Source organism: Mycteria americana, chromosome 3 (assembly GCF_035582795.1).
Source record: "Mycteria americana isolate JAX WOST 10 ecotype Jacksonville Zoo and Gardens chromosome 3, USCA_MyAme_1.0, whole genome shotgun sequence".
Classification (NCBI taxonomy): Eukaryota; Metazoa; Chordata; class Aves; order Ciconiiformes; family Ciconiidae; genus Mycteria; species Mycteria americana.
Genome location: NC_134367.1, coordinates 125,225,897 through 125,248,549, shown reverse-complemented (window position 1 = coordinate 125,248,549; position 22,653 = coordinate 125,225,897). Strand labels below are relative to the sequence as shown.

The 22,653-nt window shown below is 36.8% G+C and overlaps 1 protein-coding gene across 1 annotated transcript in view; it reads right to left on the bottom strand.

Moving 5' to 3' along the window:
- TASP1 (taspase 1) overlaps positions 1–22,653 on the bottom strand; it is a 90,531-nt gene that overhangs the window by 55,871 nt on the left and 12,007 nt on the right. The window contains 3 exon segments of the mRNA XM_075496898.1: positions 10,872–10,951; positions 17,196–17,280; positions 18,769–18,889. Coding sequence (XP_075353013.1) covers positions 10,872–10,951; positions 17,196–17,280; positions 18,769–18,889 — 286 coding nt within the window.

Below are 22,653 nucleotides of genomic sequence, written 5' to 3'. Positions count from 1 at the left end.
ATAGCAAATACCCATATGGTGGCTCTACCCATAGGTGAGTAAGAAGAGTGCCTGGCCGCAGTACTCATCAAAAGTAGGTATTACACAGGGATAAATATGCCTAAGCCTGTTAGCTACTGCTGTCATTGTCTCCTGCCAATTCAGAAAAAAGGTGTACCTAGAGAAGCAAGGCAAATACGAGGGTGCAGGAGCCCATATATGCAAACGTGAACACGAGTTTTCCTTGTACTCCAGAATCTAATGCTAGCGGTGTCCTGAAACCTTCTGCAATATTTGCATGTTCACCAGTTCAAATATATGCACAAAGATCACGTCAAAACTAGAGAACACATGGGCTAGTTCCAAGCTGCCCTGCCAGTTACAGAGTGCTGCTATATGGCCTCTAAGCATCAACATTTCAACTATGCCTTGGTTGCTACTTATCCTGCCATTTTTTCCACAACATATTAAATTCTCCGAGCTTAAGAGAGAGGTTTCATTCACTTAAGTCCTCAGTTTCTAGCTAAGCAATTAAACAATTTTCAGATTTTACCTTGTGCTTTAAGATTTTATTGGTCTTTTCAAAACAAGAAAAAACCTGAAGATTTGCTTTGAAGGATCTAATTGTTCACAATAACTTAACATCTGCATTGTTAATTCAAAGTGGTATCAGTAAGCTAGGAAACGTAGGGCAGAAAACAGGTCATTACTAACAAAGAAGTATACATTTTACCAGGCAATAAGAAACACAACGTATGAAATTAGACTAGCAATATACCACCTTGTCCATGTTTACAGGATGGATGACTCTATCCTACAAAGTAATAATTTTGGCTAATAAAATCTGTGCTTAGTCCCCAGGTGTCAGAAATATTTTCAATTCCTGGGTACCCCAACTGCCTTTCAACTGTATGCTGGGATAAAGACTTGTCATGCATTTTTTCTCTATTGCTTTTCTTACTTCACTGGTCTCATAAGTGGGAGAAGTGGTACAGTGCATCAAGGACTCTTTTACTGGATGATCAGATATCCAGAGCCCCAGAAGATGCTGTGGCATGCATTTTTTGCATATCTTAGTCAGACAGACAGGTGAAGAAAGTTTTCTAGTAACATATGATGATGTATGTTGGAAGGGATCTTAGGAGGTCGTGAAGTCCAGCCTCCTACGAAAAGCAAGTCCAATTCAAGAGGACTGCATAGGAACTTGTCAAGTTTTGAATATCTTCAACGATGGAGATTTCACAACTCCTCTGGGCCTCTGTTGCAATATTCGATCAACCTCACGTTAAAAAAAAATATATATATTTTTTAAAATCAGTCAAAACCTCACATATTCTAATTTACGTCAGTCCTCTATGATCCTATCCTGGTGCATCACACACCACCATAACTAACACTTAAATGCACAAATACAGAACAGTCTATGTTAAGGAAGCTAGCTTGTTTGCCAAGTAAAATACACAAACTTTCCCAGCTTCCTCCATCACAATATCTACAAAATTTAATCATCAGCTTCTATTTGTGACAGATACTGTGATATTTGCCACATTGGAAAGTTCATGCTATTACAGTAGACAGAGATATTAGAGAGTTGTCAGCCATGGTTCTGTACTTCTGCATGACATGAATTTTGATCAGAAACATCTGAGAGGGGCGGGGGGGGATTGTTTTGGGGAAGTTCTTTTTCAGGGGTGGAGGAGGGTGGTTTTTTAATATCATGCCTCCCTTTCCAGAGTTACTTATATGAATTAATGTATTAATTCAATAACTCCGAAGTTTTATTCAGTTTAGCATGAAATGTTATACCTTTCAATACTGTGAGGGGAAAAAAGTCTATTCAGACTACCCCTAGAGTGGAAATTCTTGCACTCAGGCTACATTCAATTTCAGAATAGTTATTAGGAATAACATTCATTCAAAAGTTGAAGATTTTGGTTTAGCAAGGACTGATGAATAATTGCCTTTCATTATTTAGGCGAAATAAATACCAGTGATTATCAATTCCTCTTGGCTAATATCTCCAAAGTGACCAAAGAATTGTGAAATAAAGGACGAGTTTGTAAAACAAAGCCTAGCAATTTCTCTTTGTTCCTCTGACATAGATTTATGCCCAACCTCAGATGATCAGTTAAAAATAAAATGTCTTGAATCTTAAATTTGATTTTTCTTCCCCAGAATAAGGGAATAAAGACTAATAGCAAGTGAAAGGCTGCCTGCCCTCAGTTTATTCCTGCCTTTGTGGTGTTCTATCTATGTAAAACCACTATAAATGCCATTAAACTGGCTAGTACTCTGGTTGCTTTATCTTGCTCTACAAGTGACAAAAGAAACTAGAAAACACAAGTGATCTTCACACTAAACAAATGAAAGATTACATTAAAGTTTTCTGAAAACATCCTGTAAGTTTGGTCCTTGTCAGAGAATATATTATGGGATTTTAAGTTCAATAAAACATTTTGTGAACTAAAAAAAAAAATAAATCCAGGATTCAAATGTGCTTGGTTAATGATGCACACATCACATGGAAAAATAACCCACTGAAAAATTATTTTGAACATAAGCACTATACATAGAAGGAAAATGCCTACACACAGTTTAAGTTCCTAATTCACATTAAATCTAAAACAAAAACTCAACTTTGTGGTGCAAGGATGCTAAGAAATTTCATTTGTCCTAAATGACAGTACAAAAAATACTCTCACCTTCTCCAACAAGACAGCATATTCCAAGCTTGAGAAGAGGAAAAGGACACAACACAGTGTTGAAGACAGGCATGTTTTCCTAAAACAAACGCAATATAGCTACATCAGCCTGATGTTGCCTGGGCCAAAGAGAAAGGGAAGCAAGAGAGGTAGAGCTTATTGACTGGGGAGGGGAGGAAGCTAGAAAAAGAGAGGTAAGGGAGTAGATGGAATTTTAGGTTGAAAAATTCTTGGATCACAGCCCAGAGGTATTGTTGAAATCTATGGAAAGGTATTTAGTACAACATCCTTTGATTTTGCTCAAGAATTTAAAAGTTTAGATGAAAGCTTTCAGATAAAAGTTGCTGACAATTACTACCCTACACAGTAATCGCATGCACGCTCAAACTCATTCTTAAAGCAATTGTGTCTCAGAAGCCACAGAGTACAACCAGCCCTTCTGTTTTGCTTTCTCACTTAATGTACATACTGTCATAAATAAAACTACTTCAGAGCTGCTGGGAGAGGGGAAAAAAAAGAACAAAAAACCCCACAGCTTTACAAAATGATTGTCTGTTAGTGTTTAAATGCCATACTCGGGCCTCGTCCGGATTAAAGACATGTAATGACTGACAACAGAAGCATATCAGAACTAGTACATTATTAAAAGCTCAGGACTCCAGTCTCACATTTATGGTGTTTATCACATGTCCCTGCAATGCGGCATGGGGTGCCTCTTTAAGAACAAATAATCTTCAATGACCTGAAAACATCTTCCCAGTCCTCCACATTCTCCCTTCAACCCCGCAAGGTACCACCAGGGGCTACCCACATGTACTCTGTACTTAAATGCACTGCATTTTGGATCTAACTGTGCTAGACAGTGGAAGCACTGGGTGGAATACTTGTGTAGAAGTTGAGACAAGTGTAGGGGTTTGCCGCAGAGAAGGCTCAGTGGCTGAGCACAGAACAGGTGGAAGTAGCTCCTGCTTAACTCCACTCGCCTGCACGAGAGGTTGGTATTAGCGGCTGTGGTGTCAGAATATAGGATTGATAATATGATGTATTATCTATAAATGCAGAAGAAAAATCTCACAGGCACATCTTGCTCAAAGTTAAGACTGTTATAGATTTTCCCATCTTCAGAAGGTTCCAGCATTACTGGGTGCCCTGATGAGAAAGGACCACAAGACCTTCATTACATAATTCATTAGCACAAGATCCATCTCCTACATTATCATGGCTAGGCAATAAATACAGCTTTTATACAGGCTTTTTACATCATTATCACCACGTTACAGAAAGAGATGAGAAAGTAATTTTCAGCAAGCAGGTCAGTGGAAGAAAAAGAAACAGAGCATTGGTCTCTGAGTCAGTTCAGAGATGTCATCTGTGTGCCACTTGTTTGCCATAAAACTTCCACATCATTTATTCGTCTCTTGTACTAATCCTGTTGGCACTCTGGCAGTCTGATCATTCCCATAACTCCTTTTACCATTATACTATGTACAAGTAAAACTTTAACCAAAAATCTTGACAGTTCTATTATATAATGATACAGTGACTAAGTAAATGAAAGACAACTGTATTCCCCATTCTACATAGCACTTCTTTGTCACCTTTCACAGCCCGTTAGAAATGATCCAGAGAGCAGAAGTAAGAGAAAAATGAATAGAGAGGAAATTAGAATTGTCCTGTTCATGGACTCCTTGAAACTACTGAACTGTACATACAGAACAAAATGCAAGACTAAGGCACTTTTTTGTTTGTTTTAATAATGGTAAAATTCATACATATCTACTTGTTAATTCTAGGTCTGTGTACTTAAAGTCAGCCTGTAGCTGACAGGCTGTTTATTACAGTACACTAACATTTCTTGTCCAAAGAGAATGCAAAAAGTTTTTAGTAAAAAGCCTATGTTTTCTTAAAATTCCCATGCTTTTATAAGCCACATACGTTCCCTCACATATTTTCAGGCTAGGTAAAAAAACACTTAACTGAACAATTAAGTTTTCAAATAGAAGTTAACAAATACAAATTCCTAACATCACTAAATCACAAATCCAGTTCTGGACAATACTCAAACCTTCCTATTTACAGCAGTGGAATAGCAAGTTGGGAACACAAACGCAAACGCCAATGTTTCTATTATGGTCATAACAAACTATTATGCAACAAAACATTATGCAGCCTATGACTTTTCAGCAATCCTTGTTTAAAAGCAAACTGTAAATTGAAAATACTAAGAAAAGTCAAGGAATATTTTTAAATCTTCGGAGTACAGATCGAGCTCTGACCAATCATATAGCACCCCCTGGCAGGCATTTCTCATAGTCAACTGAGAAAATCAGAATGGAGAACTTTCTACATTTTAGCCTTCTATTCCATATTAAAAGAGAATGTAACTATTGGAGGGAAGCGAATTAAAAAGGAATATACTAGCAAATTCGTTAACCCACAGGAATTAAAACGATCCAGTGAAGAATTCTGTTGAGCCGTTGCTAAAATAAATGGCACAAATGAAAACAGACAGATGAAAATAAATTTCATTTTAACAAAGCTATTTTAAATGACAAATTAACACCATTTATGCTTGTGCTGGGACTAAAGACTACTAGTGCTACTTCCCATGTTGCCATACTTTGACAGAGACAGCAACATGAATGGAAAAAAAAAATGCACTCGGCATCAAAAGCATATAAAAAAAATTAACCTATCTTTCTCAGAGCACTACTATATAGATCTGTTCTTCCTAACAAGAACTCAGGGTAAACTGTTGCTGGACATACCTTTTCTTACTACTTCCTGGAAGAAATCTCTTTTTTCCATCAAGCAGCCTTTCCTGCTCCCTGGAAGATTTTCATTCAGAGTACCTTCTGGATACTTCGGCCCAACTTTTTTCCTGGCTAACTTGTAGCCATTCTATTGGCTGCGCTTAGGTTTTCAGATTTCAGAAATGCAAGTGAACCTACAATATTATGTCCAATTCCAGGGAGGATTTACATCATGTCTGGCCTTTTTTTTTTTCTTTTTTTTTTTTTCTTGCCAGTGAAACACATGCACTTACCAGAGCTCATTTACTTTGCCTATTAAGGAACAGAGGTAGCAACTTTCACTGTTAAAAGATGAGCATCTTCTATCTGAGAGATACCTCTTAGTTTCCTAAAACCAGATACGTATTCAGATTAACCAAGCTTCCTAATCAAATCCCCAAAACCCATGAGTTTCTCTTCAGATCTCTTTCATTCTCACCATAAAAACAAAGGAACAAAACATGGTCTAAGCCACTGCCCTGAGCCACTGACTGAACCTTGTAACACATTTCCAGCAACATGGCAAATGTTTTTCTTAATGCAGTAATAGTGAAGAGGAGGAGAGAATAGCGAAGTGGAGAGAGTGGGGTGAGGTTTGGGGGTTTGGAGGAGAGGCAGGCTAGGCAGGCAATACTGGTGGACAGGGAGACATACAGTGTCACTAGAAGTATGACAATCTGCATGACACTTACTTAGAAAAGGTTCTCCCTTATTAAAGCAGGCAAGCAGCCATAAGATAAAAGGGAATATCCTTGCATACACAAAATTGGTTAAAAAATAGAGTAGGAGTAACAAAGATAGATAATAGAGTAACAAAGTAGGAGTAAATAAATCTTGTTACAAGTAGAATGCCAAATCAACCTATAGTAGCACCTACTCTGTTCAACAACATGATGGGATTTTACTGATGACACTAAGTGATTCAAGGTAATAAGAGGACTTGAGTGAAGAAGGATTCTGAGTATTGACCTGACAATAAAACAGCAGATATTATTCAGCAAGTCTCAAAATAACAAACAAGAGTTAGCTCTTCACACAACCCACAGTTAAGCGGTAAAGGTTTTTGCAGATGCTAGAAATTAATATGGGCTCAAGAGGAAACAACAATTTCATGGCAGAAAATGCCACCGATTACCTCCATGTATGCAGGAACCATTCATGACTCAGGAATGTAGAGTCTGGGATAGCAAATGGGGTAGGGAAAGGGAAGTATATATTTGCTCTGTTCTTATATTCTTCCTTAAGCATCATTTGTGGCTACTCTTGGATTCCAGTTATCAAGCTATGTGGATCCACTGCAGCTGCTTTTGTTCTTATGTAATATAACTTACTGAAGTACTTATGGTCACTTCCATGTTGTTAGAGGTACAAGCTTGCTGCAAGAGTAGTTACCTTCCTTCTCTTTCCCTTTGAAGAATTAACATTGTAAGCAATTGTAAGATGCTGTCTTACATCACGTTATCTTTGCCAAATCAATTACTTTGCATCTACTATAGGCTGAACAGAAAAATTCAGATAAAAGTGATTTGGTTATTACTAGTGCAGGCACAGATACTGACAGTTGAAGCTGTACCTTAAATTTGCATTGCCCATTTAAAGTATACTTTTAACATCTATAAGAGGTTGCATGATACAGTAAATTAGCATTTCTAAACTGTAATTACACTCTTAAAACTTTGATCACACTTTCAAAGCAGTGTCTCTTGCACAGGGTAACAAAGCTCTAGCGTAAGCTAGCAAGGGCTCTAGTATTGGCAGGAATTAAGCTCTAGTATGGGCAGGAATTAATAAATTCAGCTTTCTTGCAGACTGTAGGCAATACAGGCATATCACATTTCAGTTAAAAAAAAAAAAAAAAAAAAAACAACCAAAAAAACCACCCCACCACTCGCTATACTGTAAAGCCACCAGATTTCTACAAACGGTAAAAATCCCATTTCCTCGCACACTTGGCAAACCAAAGAATACAAAGCAGGTGAGCCTTGACATAACCTTGATGTAGTTCAACAAGTAACATCATTTAAAACATCATTTCAGTTTGGTGCTCACATACTTTGATAGTTCTGAGAGAATTATGGAGTGTGACCACAAAGCTGATCGTGCAACTTTCTTTGTAACCGATCACACGGAGAGCTCTATCCATGCAAAACCAACCACATAATCCCACAGCCTTATAGTGTGTATAACATTACTCTTGCAGTCTCAGGTCTGGGAAAAGGGAGACAGAATAATGCGACTTCAAGAATACATTTTCCATGTGCAGCACAGAGAAGCCAAAACATATGCACCTAGTTCTCCCTACTAATACTTATTGTAAGTACGTGTCTAAGATTTGGATTAGGGTTTTTTGAGGGGTTGGGTTTGGTTTTTTGTAATTAAGTTACTAAACGTATTTTCCTGATGTTTGGCAATTACTTCAGTTCTTCATAGAATCATAGCATAGTTTGGGTTGGAAGAGACCTTTAAAGGTCACCTAGTCCAACCCCCTCATTTTACAGAGCTATTCAACAGTCACCTAATTTCAAGTTAATTTACCCCCAGTTCTCCACACAAACTCTACCATAGCAATTGTAGCAAGCATAATCAAAAAGTCTCCCATTTTTTTGAAGTTTGTTACATTATTTAATGCAATAGCTCGCTTCAAATAAGATCTTTTGTTGTTGCTTGGAAACAACATTGTCTTTAGTTGTTTCTGAAGCATGTCTAACTTTCCCTCCCCTGGTAACACTGGAAAAAACAATTTTGGCTTTCTTACATGTTACCTGTGAGACAGTTTCCAATTTCTTTTCAGCTATAACAATCCTGTGTTGTCACACATGGTGTTAACGGTTACTTTCCAGCCTCACTGACCAGAAGTCTACGCATTACAAGACTAGCTTTGCTAAGGACTGGTATGGAAATCAGCATAACATTTTCTGGAACTGATTTTTCAGGTTTTTGTTTGCTCTTTCTTGCTGTTCTGTTGGTTTTTTAAAGAAAAAAATAAGATATACTACCATTAATGATTATACTGCAAAATTCAGTGTACTCAAATCTTAGGAGAAAATGGCAAATTTTAAGTTGCTCAAGCAATCTTTTCCCAGATGCCTCTTAGAATGGCTAATAATGCAGTCTTAATGCAAGCTAGTATTGTTTTCCTACGTATCCATTTAAGCACTTAAACAGCAGACACTGCCATCTCATCTTTTTTGAGAAGGAAACTGAAGCACAAGACTATAATAGTCAAATACCTCCTTTCTGTAAACCTAGTTAAACATAGACCATTATTTATGCTAAGGTCAAGCAACAGAATTAGAGAGCACCTGTGAAGAATTCAGTTTTAAGTAATTTACTCAGAATTACAAAGAATATCTCTGCCACTGATTTTTTCAACATATCCTTCAATTACCCTAATCTGAAATCATTCTTCCAGCAAAACATTCACATAGTCTACACTCAAGTCTTAACAGTCACAGCCCACTTCACAGCATCAGTTCATTCCTAGAGCAGGTCCATCCTGTGCAATGGCTCAAGCACATAATCATGTAGGTGTGTGTTTCACTATGTATAAACCTGGGTGGAAGCAGGGGGTGTGGGGAGCGGAGGAGGGTCGGCAACTTTAATAACACTATTTTTTTCATTGACATTGCAATAGCAAATGGCATTTCTGCACTGACTTTGCAACAGGATTAACTTCCCAATCCGGGTTGTTTTAATTGTTTTAACACAAATTGTTTTGCTAAATAGAAGTATGCTGAATGTATTGAAGAGAAAAAAAGAAAGCACTGGTGTTTTGGAGCAGGTTTGTGAAAATATATTGGCTGGGATTATTCTTCTGATGTTCCTCCAATGTAAATTCATAGTCTTGGTTAGATAAACCAAACTAGCAGTGGTCATCCTTATTTTTAAGCCATAAGGTGTAGATTTGCTCTGACCAGGGTACATTTTACCTAGTAAGATAGCATCTGGCAATTAATGTTACAATCTAATCATCTCTGTCACAACAGAAACACACTGGTACTAGACACAATGGAAAGTTTTGTGCATGCCAACAGAAATACTCAAGAAACCTTCCTTCTGGAGTATCTCCTACACATAAGTAGCAACTACTTTCTTAAAACAAACAAACAAACAAACAAAAAAAACCACAAAAAAACACCACACACAAAAAAACCCCAAACCTTTATGTGTTTTTACTCTTTCTAGAGTCACAGAAATAAAGGTGTTCTGCTTAACTAAGCCCAAAAGTTGTTCTGCAAATGCTGTCTTGGACAGCAGATGGATAGGGCAAAAATTTCAGTCACGTGGAACCAGAAATCAAAACTTTCTGTTCAAAATGAAATGTATCATGAGTATGTATGAAAATTGGCATGATCAAGTAAAATGGTGCTACTGTTTCAGGGGTTACATTTAAGCACTGAGTATTAGCAACTTTGAACTGCAATTTCTGGATGTTTATCTACTTTTAGAACTAGACCCAAAAAAAGCCTTAATGGGAGCCCTGGGTTTCAATCTCTGGTTTAAGGACTACTCGTATATTTTATGCAGTAACACTGTTTACTGTAAAATAAAGAAACATTCCGTAATCTTCTGTGTTGTTCTTCTTTGGGTAATGACCTCTGATTTCTTTCCTGCATAACTTCAACAGGAAGCATAGGGCATGCTTTCACCTACAGCAAACTACAGACCAGTAGTAATGACACTTTCTAAAAGGGAGGGGGACTGAAGAAGAGAAGGAAGGGGAACCACATCCTCCTTTCCATGGGTAAGTGCACTAATTTTTAGCCTAGTTTATAGATGGTGTATCAATATAACATAATCACTTATTTTATTTTAAGAAAAAAAGGTTTTGTAAGAGACCTGACTACTGCTAGTATACAGTATACTCCAAGTCTATTTTCTGGATTGGGTTATTCCACCATATTGGACGAAGCAAAGCCTACCTAGGTTAAAAAAAAAAAGGCAAATGAATTTGACAGCCTGTTTACAACCAGAACAGTTCTGGTCAAAGACTCAGAGACGGGTGTAACTACAGAATCTGAGAGTCAAACTGGCACCTTCTGAATTTAGATACATGGCTAGTTGGTGCTTTTAGAATGGATCACAATCGCAGACTTGCAGGACTGAGCTGTTAAAGAGCCTATGTTTTGGTAAAAAAAGTCCTTCATTGGTTTTAATCCTAGAATCACAAATTCACTTGAATTAGATGTTGCTAAAATGCAGCTGAAGTAATAGTTCATAATTTTTTCTACTTAGATACTTAATAGAAAATTAGTAAACTTAAACCATCCTTATATACCGTAATACCATAAGCTATTTGAATGTTAAGAACAGTGAAGTTATGTACACCTCAAAATATGAGGCACCATTTAAAATTACTCTGTCCTGTTCTTCCTACTGACACCACCAGTTTACTCACTTGTAGCCATGATACCTGGAGGACATGCTGGTATCCCGTGATCAACTGCCCATCTGTAAGCTCCTTCACCAACTAAAAAGCTAGGAGACACAGAAGAGGGAGTTTAAACAAAACCATATAACAAATCCCCCTTTTCTTGCAATTATTTTTTCTATTTGGTTTGGTCATTTTAAAATTGTAAGCTGTCTACATTTCACAGAAATGTCAGCTATAATCACATTTGGCAACCTGATGTAGTTTCATTAAAAGACTATGCAGCTCTGACATGAAATTTAGTATTGGATAATAACATGTGCTATTAAATTTGAAATTAATTACCAAATAGCACCAGCTTTTCATTGCAGCTAAACCAGGACAAAGCCGCCTAGAGTCTTGCTCTCTATAACAACTTAGTAAGATTCTGAAGACCACCAACATGGGATGAATGAGGCGAGAATGGTAAGGTATTTCCAGTAAAGTCAGCCAATGCCACAGAAATATCAAGAAGTCCTTAGAGAAGTACAACACAAGCTAAAAATAAGCCTTATTTAGAAGGATAAAGGTCTGTCTCACAGAGTTTTACCAAGTATTTGCAAATGAGTCAAATCTACTGAATTTTTAATATATTTGCAAAAAAACCCAATAATTTGACAATTTGTTTTCTAGTTAGTAATGAACATTTTGCAGTATAGAGACAGTACGCACTACGATGACAATGAACAATAGCAAAAAAATTATATATAGACATGTAACTTTTTGGGGGGAAGCCTCAGTTATCTATACTGTTTCCCCTTAAACAAATTAATCCGATTCCCTGAAAAGGGGAATGTGGTAGTCGGAAATCACACATTTTCAGAAAGCTGCTGCACAACAGTACCAACAACAGCAACACAGTAAAGGACAACTATTTCCAATCGTAACTTCATATCTCCCTTTTGAAATAAGAATAAAAAAACTGCTTAATGGACACAAGTAAAGACGGAGGATTTACAGCAATTTCAAAAAGTTTTACAGAAATACCAGAATTATGAATATGAGGCTAAAGGAGCTATTTCAGCTACAAAGTCAACCCTGGGGCCACATAGCACTACAATTTCTGAGCATGTTATTGATATTACAAATTTGTTGGCAATTAATGCTGTTGGAAGTTTTCTTGACAGCACTATATCCTGACACCTGCAGCTTTCAGTATGTAGTATTTTGAGGTGGTACTTTCTATCTTCTTTATGACTTAACCAATACAAGAGGTGTGTCCAGTCTTTCCTTACAAAAGTCTCAAAAAAAAAGTTTATCTAGATAAGAATTTGAATTGTTAAATGCATGTTTCTTACCATCATTAGTGTGGCTCCAGATAAATATTGTTCTGTTGCAAGGCACTGTAGAATAAGTTACTGGGTACTTTGGGAGAACTCAAGCATCTCCTACTAGGTAAGCTAGTGCTCGAGAAAAAACCTGTCACTTTCATTAACATAAGAGTGAAATGCAAACTGTGACCAAACCTAATTAAGTAGTATTCTCCATTGACTAAAATAAGAAGGTTTTGGTCTTTAAAAGAAAAATTTTCTGTCAACAATACATTCTCAGGAAGTGAATAAGCACTTCCTGTTCAATAAAACAATTTACGCAGAAAGGAAGGCTAGGTGGAGAAAGTATCAAGCACAAATATTAGGAGTTTTATATATATAAATATATATATTTATAACTTGAATAGCACAGATCAGTCAGAAACACTGCATTTTACATGCAATCTCACAATTGCTTTTTTAATACTTAAAAACACAGCAACAGTCACTATTATTCATGAAGAGTGCAAAAAAAAAAAAAGCACCCAAGAATGTCTCAAAACTTAAGTAACATCACTTTTACTTTGCTCACACTTGCGTCCTTAATTCTTGGATTCCTCTCCCTCCTGTAAGATGGGCACAAAGTATTTTCCAGTTCTGGTCTCAAAGAATGGTTAGATTAGTTGAAGCGGACATCTCCTGCTGACATCTAATTGAGGCCCCATAACCACAGAGATCATCCACTGTTTTTAAACTTTTCCATTCGGATGTCTTGAAAGGACAGCATAATCACAGAAAAGTTAAAATAAACAGTTTACAAAAAAAAAAAAAAAATCAGCATCTCAGTGCTTTGTTGTCTGTACTACCTATGCTGTATGTCCTATAAATTGATATAGAGTTAGTTGGTAAGAGACTCCTACAGGATATACAGCATGAACTCAGTTCTGCAGGTAGTCAAATATGTATAATCTAAGCAAGACTAAACAGTCTTTACACCATCCCAAAAAGCAAGTTCTGTGATCCGATTCAGCACACAGCCACACACACAATGGTACCAGACACAGATGATAGGGCGGTGAGAGGGTGGGAACCAACAGTCTAGCACTAGGGAACTGCTTTAGTTGTCGTGAGAATCATCCATGTAGCCACGTAGAAAAGCTGCAGCAGGCAAGAATGAACAGGGCAACACTTTAAAGCTGACATAAAAACAGAACTACCTCTAAACAGCTACCACCGAGCTTGATTTATTGGGGGAGAGGGAAAAATAGGGAATAAAGCCAGTGGGCTATAGAAAGCAGCCAAAACCCCACCAAATCTCAAAAGCCTTTAGGCTAATTCAAAATACAAATTTCCAAGGCGGGGGGCGGGGGGGGCGGACCAAAAACAAGGATCAATGAATTTGTGCTCTGAAAATTGGTTCTGCACAAACCAGATAAAAAGATCTTTCTTGCAAATACATCAAATGAAGAGTACTCTGTAGTTGTTACAGGCTCAGAACACACAGAAGATTAAAACATCCTCACAGCAAGGAGCCAACGCTTGGACATGCTTTCCAGTTCCAGGCAAACTAGATCATATTAACGGAAAATGCAAGTAAAGGTCTCTAAAAATGGTCTTTTTAGGCAATTTTCACCAAGAACATGGTTATCCTGGTGCTATTTGCTCCGAACAGGACCATTTAATATGGGCTGTAGGGAGACAGGCCGCACCAAGCTAAACAGAAGTGGCAGAAGAAGGTTAGGTTCATTAAAGATGGTCAAGGCAATCCTGAATGTAACAAACTCACTTTGTAACATTTATTATAAAATGCAGCAATCACTCTGAAATCACTGTTACAAAGAAGAAATTGTTCTGAAGAAATATAGAACAGAGATAAAAGGTGGTGCAGGTCTTCACTCTAGGCATTTTCTTGACAACACACTGCCCTACAAGTTACACAACATACACATCCTGCCTACAGTACTGTAAAACTGTGAAGCAATTACAAATCCCTGTACATCCAAGGGCGGGGGGGGGGCGCCACCTAAGAAGAGATTGTTTCCCATATGGGTTACTATTAATTCTGAAAAAGGGATACAGACATGAACTTAGATATCAGTAGTACTAAAGAGTTCTAAGAAAGGAAACATTTAGGTGTATTTGTACCATCCTGCAATTCTTACATATCTACACTTAATAGTAAGCAGATGTAAATAAGCCTTTTCCCTTAGGAAGGGTAAGGTTTCAGCATAAGAAATAGAAAGTCTTCAAACCTAGTACTACAAAACATCTAATGCATTACTCTGTGACCAAAGACCACTTCCAAAGATCCATCCAATACGTAACTGTGCAATTATAATAGTGCTTTCTTTTGTAAAGTTATACAATGAACAGGAATATCTTAAATGATAATACGTAACATTTACAAGTTCAGTATTTTCTGTTCCTGCATACATAGGCAGAGAAAATCCTGACAACATCGAGCTGAATAAAACATGACAGAAAGATGTAAGGACCTCAGAAGTTTCAACAAATGCACTCATGCATTCAGGGATTCTCTACTTTAAACTTTTTAAACTTTAATTTGGATAGTGTGATTCTGTGTTTTAAACAAGATGACAAGATATTGATTGAGAATGACACACTCTGCAGAGCAATTTACAGCAAATTGGATACATCAGTTAGGACACTTGATCATTCCTTCCCAATAAGCTTACCATCTCAGAATAAATTAATTCACACTCATTAGAACTTCTACTGAAAATTACAAACATACCACTTTGAATTGGTTTTGAACTGTCACTATAAAAACGGGTGCTGAACAGGGGTAAACAGGTCAAACTGACTGCCTCCATGTGTTCTTTTATAGACAAGAATCTCCATAATGCCACTTTTACTAATCTTACAGTTCCTGAATTTTTCTTGTGTGGTCACATGCCAAACGTTCAGGCCAGAAAACATTAAGCTAGCTTAGATGGTGCTATAGAAACAGTCTGTACCACTAGGTTTCTTTAACAAGACAGGTTCTTAGGCTAAGCAGTATCTGGAAGACTTCCCAATACACTATTTGCCCATGAGAAACAAGATGAAACTTGCATACCTTTACAAATAAAAATCAGTTACTAAAATTCTGACACTTGGTAGGAATGCCAAAATACAGCTGCTCTCTTGTCATTTGACTATATATATTGCCAGCTTGTGCAGGAATATATTTCAGTCCCAAAACAACAACGTGTCATGCCAAACCCTGCCAGAAAGGCAAGGCATGAAATTGTCAATAGTCATCACCTACAATGAATATGAGCTCTACCATCCTGAACTTGGGATGCCCTGTACATACAGGAGCACCTACCAAAGCAAGTCTAAAGCACAATCTATCGTATCCCACTGTATAGACTGTCCCCAGAGTAACTAATTTTCTCTAATAAAATATACGTTCAAAATCCACAATGGGAAAAGGGAAATGAAAACATGTATTAGGTAACTCAGGTCCACAATATTTGCACAATAAACTGTATGTGTTGGCTCCGAAGACAGTTCACCTCTTGCCTTGAGAGTTTGAGCTCCCTTGTCTTTAAAAGCATCTGTTAGCCAAGACCTTGCACAGAGTTTGAAAGATTTAGTCTTGTCCTTTGAGGGTAAGAGGATATAGTTTCTTTTCCATTCAGTTATTTTAAAAATAATAGCAGTATAAACTAGGTCATGAAGTTACAGCAAACATGTTAACAATTCCTTACAACAATTTGAGAAAAAACTGTGATGATACAGACAAAACTAAACCACAACTGCTTGCTCCTGTAGCCGACTTCAGTACTAGTTCTGGAACACCAAAAAACCCCACCTCATTTGACGCTCTCTTTAACGTAACTCAGCTAAGCCTTGCTTTCTCCTGACATCTGAAGAAATGAGCTACTAACAGCAATTGAAATCCAAGTTCCTATTCCTTAGTAAACTTCTCCTCTGAAAAAAAAGTTCTCTCACTAACCACAGTTACTCTTTTCTTTCTTAATTAAAGAAAAGAGTTTTAAAAGCAAAATCTGCTTGTTGATGGTTTGGTGTCAGGGTGGCTTTTTTTGATCTATGAACTTCCTTTGCAGCATGACAGAACACTGAAATAGTGCTTTTCCTCACTGTTTACATTGGAATACTATACCATCCAGCTACAGACTATTTGGCTAATTTTACAGAATAACATAATAAGGAAAGAAAAATTTGTGAATCTAAATATGCATGTTTTAAACTACATAAATGCTGGTTTAACACATCTGCAAATACTGTAGTCCATTAGTTAGCAAATGGTAGCAAATTTCTGCAACAAGTGTGATAACCGAGGATAGCAGTCAGTTACTGTCTGAATCATTCAAGTTCTCTACTTGTCAATTTAAGCTGCTGATGAAAATAAGATGGTTTTAAGAGCAATCAATTCTGACACACTTCTTGGATTCCTTCCAAAATGACGTAATAATATTTAAAGTTGTTATGTCTTTAATAGTTACCTCTTCCATCTAATTATTACAGCCATTTCAATAAAGCAGTGTATGTTTTCATTGTTGTTGTAAATACTATTAAATCTATCTTTAAAATAATTTCCCATTTTGGCTAAGATAAGAGGAAGTTACTAAACACTGCATATCTCCACACTATAGCTACAAAATGAAGCCACAAAGACAGGCAGTAAAGTAGGATTCTTTTATACACTTGTTAAAAACTATGTTGCTTTTTTAAAGGGAGACGGAGGCAAAGGCAGTAGAATTTCATTTTAACCTTGATGTATTTAGGGATTTTTCAAAATGCTACAGTAACAAATGTAAGAATTCAGTATGACGAAACTGGAAATCACACAGACAGAAATTATCACCAAATTATGTTGCCACCTATTCACAATACTTCATTCTACCCACAGCTTCATCAAGTGCACAAGATGTTTCAAGATCAGAGAACAAAGCTGATCTTCTTTTTAAAGGCACACTATCGCTGGTATGTAAAACAGCACCAGCCTTCTTGGGATAAGATATAACCTTCAAATATTGCATGCAGTAGAGACGAAAAACCAAAGAAAAGTCAAGCAGAACAAAGCAATTACCAAGGTGGAATTCTGCCAGCAGAGAGTTTTCCCTTCTGCCCTTCACACAACAATCTATTTGCAACTGAAACTGGATTCTTGATTCCTGAAAAGAAAAATTAGCAAAAAATGGGAACAAAACATTAAAATATTTTTCCACATAGCTTTGTAGTGTTCATTTTGGCAATGGAAGTCAGCTTCCTTTAATTTCCAAGGCTTTGTCAAGTCATTAAGAGACGCCTTATGTTAAGTTTCAATTTAATAACAACTTTACCAGTTTTTCCTTCACATGTCCTATCAGTAGTGACAAAACCTTCTAATCAACACCCCACCCACCTTTTTTTTTTTTTTAAAAGAAAGAATCATATTGAAATATTAGGAGTGACTTCCTACCACAGAAATCTCAAATTAAATCTATGGTATTATACAGGCCAAAAATGTTTTATGAGCGTTAATTTTTCAAGATGGAAAGAGCTTTCACTTGGATCTATCTGGCCAGAACAGGGATTATAGGATTCAGGCTTAGCTTTCTCTCACTCCGTCATTTCCTCCCTCCCCATGGTTGGAAGGATACATTTTGTAACAAACAAGCCTTGAAACACTTAATTTTACTATTTATTTTAGATTTATATCTACATGAGGAAGTTATTACCACTGTTTAGAACTATTCTAGGATAAAGAACAAAGCTTGAAATGTTGTCAGAAAAGCTATTCAATAGTAACAGTTAAAGCTGTTCAATGTACTTATGACAAAACCTCAACAACCCCTATTTGGGACTGTACACCTATATTTGTTTTGTACTGAAAGCCAAAACTAGACACCCCCCCCACCAAAAAAAAAAAAAAAAAAAAAAAAAAAAAGAGAAGCACATTAGTTCTCAGATTAAATAAGTCCAACATGCAAATGTATCTAACCTTATACCAGTAACACACAAAATAAATCCAAATGTAACTGATCATGTGAGAGAAATTATAATGAAAAAATCTCCAGTATACAGAAATTTTACGTCCCAAGCAAAACAGCTTGGCAGATGAGCAGCTGCGCCCATTCTCAAGAATACATGAGAGGCTTCAGCTTGGAGGCTAGCATCCTGCATAGCCTTCTGACACTATAAAGGAAACTCTGGTCCCTTAGGATCCTAATTTGACCAATTTAACTAAGAGACCAAAATATCAATTGACCTTATGATTGAATTACATATCAATAAGTTCTTCGAGGAGACAGAGAACAAAAACAAATATAAAGCCTAATTTAAATGCTTGCAATATTTTTTTAATAATTGCATTTTATTATAAAGTTATCATTCTACAGATTCATCTGAGCAAACTCACAGCCATTGTGAATACTGTATAATATCATACAATTGTTCTGCATCAAAGGCTTATCAGTGAACTAATAAGACAATATTTTACACAAAGCAAATTAACACACAACAGTATTTCAGGGAGCAGGAATGCCTCCCCTTTTTTTAAAGGGGGCAGAATTTATTTAAACAGGGCAGTATTTACAATGCCCCTCCCCCCCAAAAAAAAGAACAAAATTGATCTTTGCACTTAAATCAGTAGTTAGCTTTATAATACATAGTTAACATACCACTCAGTGCTCCAACTGCTCCAAAATTTAATGACTTTCCATCCATTATACTGGCATCACATTCTATCTCACCCAGAAGGTTTAGGTTAGACCCCAATCCTGCATTTGTAAAAGGAGAATCCTAAAAATAAGAACAAAACACTGTAAGGCCACATCCATAACAGACTAGATCAAAACCTTTGTGTAACTGATCTGACAACACTGATCTTGGTGCAGCGCACTTTCTTATTCTAGTAGTTTAATCTTCCACGACAAAATCAACAGCAATTTGAACAGGGCATCTCAAATTACTATAATGGATACCTTACACCCTCTATAGGGTGTGATATATCTGAAGTGTAATGATGCACTAATATAAAAACCAATCACCTAACAATTTAAGATGATCATTTATAAGCAAGCAAAAGCCTTACAACATGAGTGAAAATCTCTCCCTCTCTCCTCCAAAATACACACTTCATTTGGTCCCTAACCCGTGAAGTAATATTTAAGTAACACCTAATAATCACTGCGCAGACCACAGTCTACCTTTGAAACTCTGTAAGTATGACACAGCAGCAAAACAGAACTGGACCTTTCCTTAACATTCTAAGCACCTATGATTGCAGCTCTGCATGCAGAAATAAAGAATCGGCATCAGTAACAATTCACGTTGTAAAATTTCTATTTGATCGTTAGCATAAGGACAGTCATTACTGCAGTCTGGAAGTTTCTTGAATAAAAACCAAGACTTATTTCACAGAAAGTAGGGATCAACATTTAACAAACTAATGAAAAAAAATAACATCTTTTATTAGCACCTTCTGCAGCTTTTTGCAAACTCAAGGTTCTCAAACAGGAAGTTTTGCATGCTAGAATTAAAAACACCCATTTTTGCTCCCCCATTTCATCAGAGCATCCCTATGACTTTAAAAACACAAAATTTCAAAGTAGCACAGTTCAGGAGTCTCACTGCCAGCTCAATATAATCCCCTCTTTCTAGATGCAAGCATAAAATGAGTACAGGACAAAGAAAGAGAACAGCCCAGAACAGCCAAACAGTAAAATTTCAGAGAGATGCTGCATGCTTTCAGAGTTTCATATCTGTTTTTATTACAACAGTGTAACAACCTGATGCGACAAAGAAAAACAGCTGTCTAGACCACATGTGAACATGTCAATGAAATTAGATGGTCATACTTTTACAGTACATGTAATAAAAGCTGAATCAGGAAACAAATCTACTGGAAACAGCTCAAAGATCTGTCTTAAATGTTAAGTGAACTGGTTCTTTTTTGTATATAGTAATTTGTAATGAATACAAGGAAACAAAAGAAAGATAGAGCACACAGAAATGAAAAATAAATTTGATGCTAGTAAGTCAGTTTTTGTTAACTTTCAAATGAGCAAGGAGTAAATTCAAAACCTGTTTTGCAAGCTGTTGATTCTAATTTACAGAGATATTTAAAGCGTTCTTAGTGTTTGAGTCACCAAAACACTATCTTCCTGAAGAATCATGAATACATAATACATGATTAATACATAATCATGAAACAGACTGTAATCTCTCCGTGTTCATTTTATACTACTCATCTTTATTTTCTGCTATTTCTTTCTGCATCCAAAAATCCAAGAAGTAGCACAAGATTTTAACCCATTTTATCCCATCCTATTTTATCCCACACCACAACAGATCTTCAAATTCACTGGGTATATTCATTGTGTTGTTCATTTTGACTGTGAGCTATGCCTCACAGCAAATAAATAAATTTGAAAAGATTTGAGGATAATGAAACATTTGCAGTTTAGTGCACAGGGAATAACTTTCGGGGGGGGGCAGGGCGGGGAAGGCTACCAAGACGATAGCCTTGAAAAGGTGAAAGACTGCAGAGCAGCTGCTGACTTAACTGACTTCATTGCACCCCAGGCTCTACAAACATGAAGAAAATTAAGTCGGTGAAGTTTAGAACAAAAGGAGCAGAGAAGTGATGGAAGGAATCTAAACACAAATGGTGAAAGGTACTTGCAGGACAAAATAAAACCAGGAATGCGTTAGGATGAACAATGCTTACTCCCAGTGCTGTCCAAATTCCTTGCCCATGGGTAATCAGAGTGCATAGACCTGCAAGCCTGGAGACAAATTTCTAATGTTCTGTTCCAAAAATATTTGCTCAGTGCATTATACTCAAAAGCATTAGCAAAGAGGAAGAATTTCATGCTACAGATTTGTCACTGCCACAAAGCAAAGACAGCTGTTATCTTAAGAGCAGATGTCATGGCCAAGTAAAGGGAGTAAGAAGGACCCATCAGAACAGAAGTCCTAGTAACACTGTCCAGAATCCTTCTGCAGTCAAGACACAAAGCCCTCTATCATTTGATAAACGTAATAATCAAAAGAGGGTAGGGAAAAAATACAGGATACAGAGTGGCACTAGTTCACTTTACTTCTAAAAATCTAGATGGGCTTGATGCTTTGGCATAGCACCTTCACTGGCACAACATCAAGGATGCACCAAGAGACAACTTATTCAGAGGATTTTAAGACAAAGGGAATGCCACCTGTTTCTCACTACAGAATATTTATCAGAATACTACAGAATATTGAATAAATAAGAACTCTACACCAACAAAATTGTAGATGCCTCTTTGGCGGTATATCTGTTTCATTTTAGGACTCAGAAGGAATCTTACCAGTACAATCGGTCACAACATGAGTAACTTCTCCAGTAAAAAGAAATAAAGACCAAATTCCAAGCACCTGTTCAAAATTTCTGTGGAGCTTTACTTAGCTTTACAATCAGACTGCACTCAATTAAGACGGTCTCAGAATTGCCAAGAGGAGGAAGATGGTCTACTCTAACTTCACAGGTCTGAAAGGTGATCTGATAACAGCTTTACACAGAGCAGGCAGTGCCAGTGGGTGTGAACACATGGAATTTTTGATACCTACCTGAGTGTCTCTGAGATGAGACATAAACCCTCTGAAACGAGGCAGGGAAAAACCTTTATAACAAATGGCAACAGAAATTCACGCCTACTTCTATGGATAGGCAAGGACATGAAATACACCACACAAATACATCTCTCTCTGAAAACATGAATCTCTGCAAAGTCTGACCGAAAGATTTCAAGACTCTGACATACAAATGGAGGAATACAATTTATGAAAATTAAGGTGTATTTTGAAATGAAAATTCAAAACCTTCAAGGAATGCGGAAACATAATTAAAACAGAAGCATGCATGCTTTCAAAGGGGGAAGAAAATCAGCTGAGCTAATTGAAGCAGTCTTTTCATACCCTCAGACAGAAAAATGCAGTAATGCAAGAACTATATGACTACCATAGGATGGGGAAGAACCCAATCAGAGCAGGTATCCAAGAAGAGGGAGGAAGAGAAAGGGGGAAAAGGTTTATAATACAGAAGGTATCTTCAAGAATATACTTTCATTTAAAAACGCAAGCAGAGATCAGCATTTATATTTCTAAGGAGACTGAAAAAAGACAAGAAAAGCAAGCATGAGCTTTGCATGTTAACAGCAAGCCCTACTACCACAGAAAAGTAAAAAAAGAAGAGGAAAAAGACAAACAAATGGCTATTCTAAGCATTTTAACAAAACGTAAGCTTTCAATTATGTGAAAAATACTAGACTACCTGGCAATTACTCCACCACTGAAGTATCTCTAACTTACAATGTAAAGCTGTAGCAAAGGAGATAATACAAAGCTTTAAGACATGAAACAAGAGTTTCATCTTCCCAAGTTACCCATCCTGCAAAAACTCTCAAGCTACCAAGGCTATCATTTTCATTTTTAGAATCCTTTTTACTTCAAGATGTATTTATAAATGTTCTAGCAGCAAACACAGGCATGCTGAAGTTTCTAGCTGCAGTCAAAGATGGCATGCT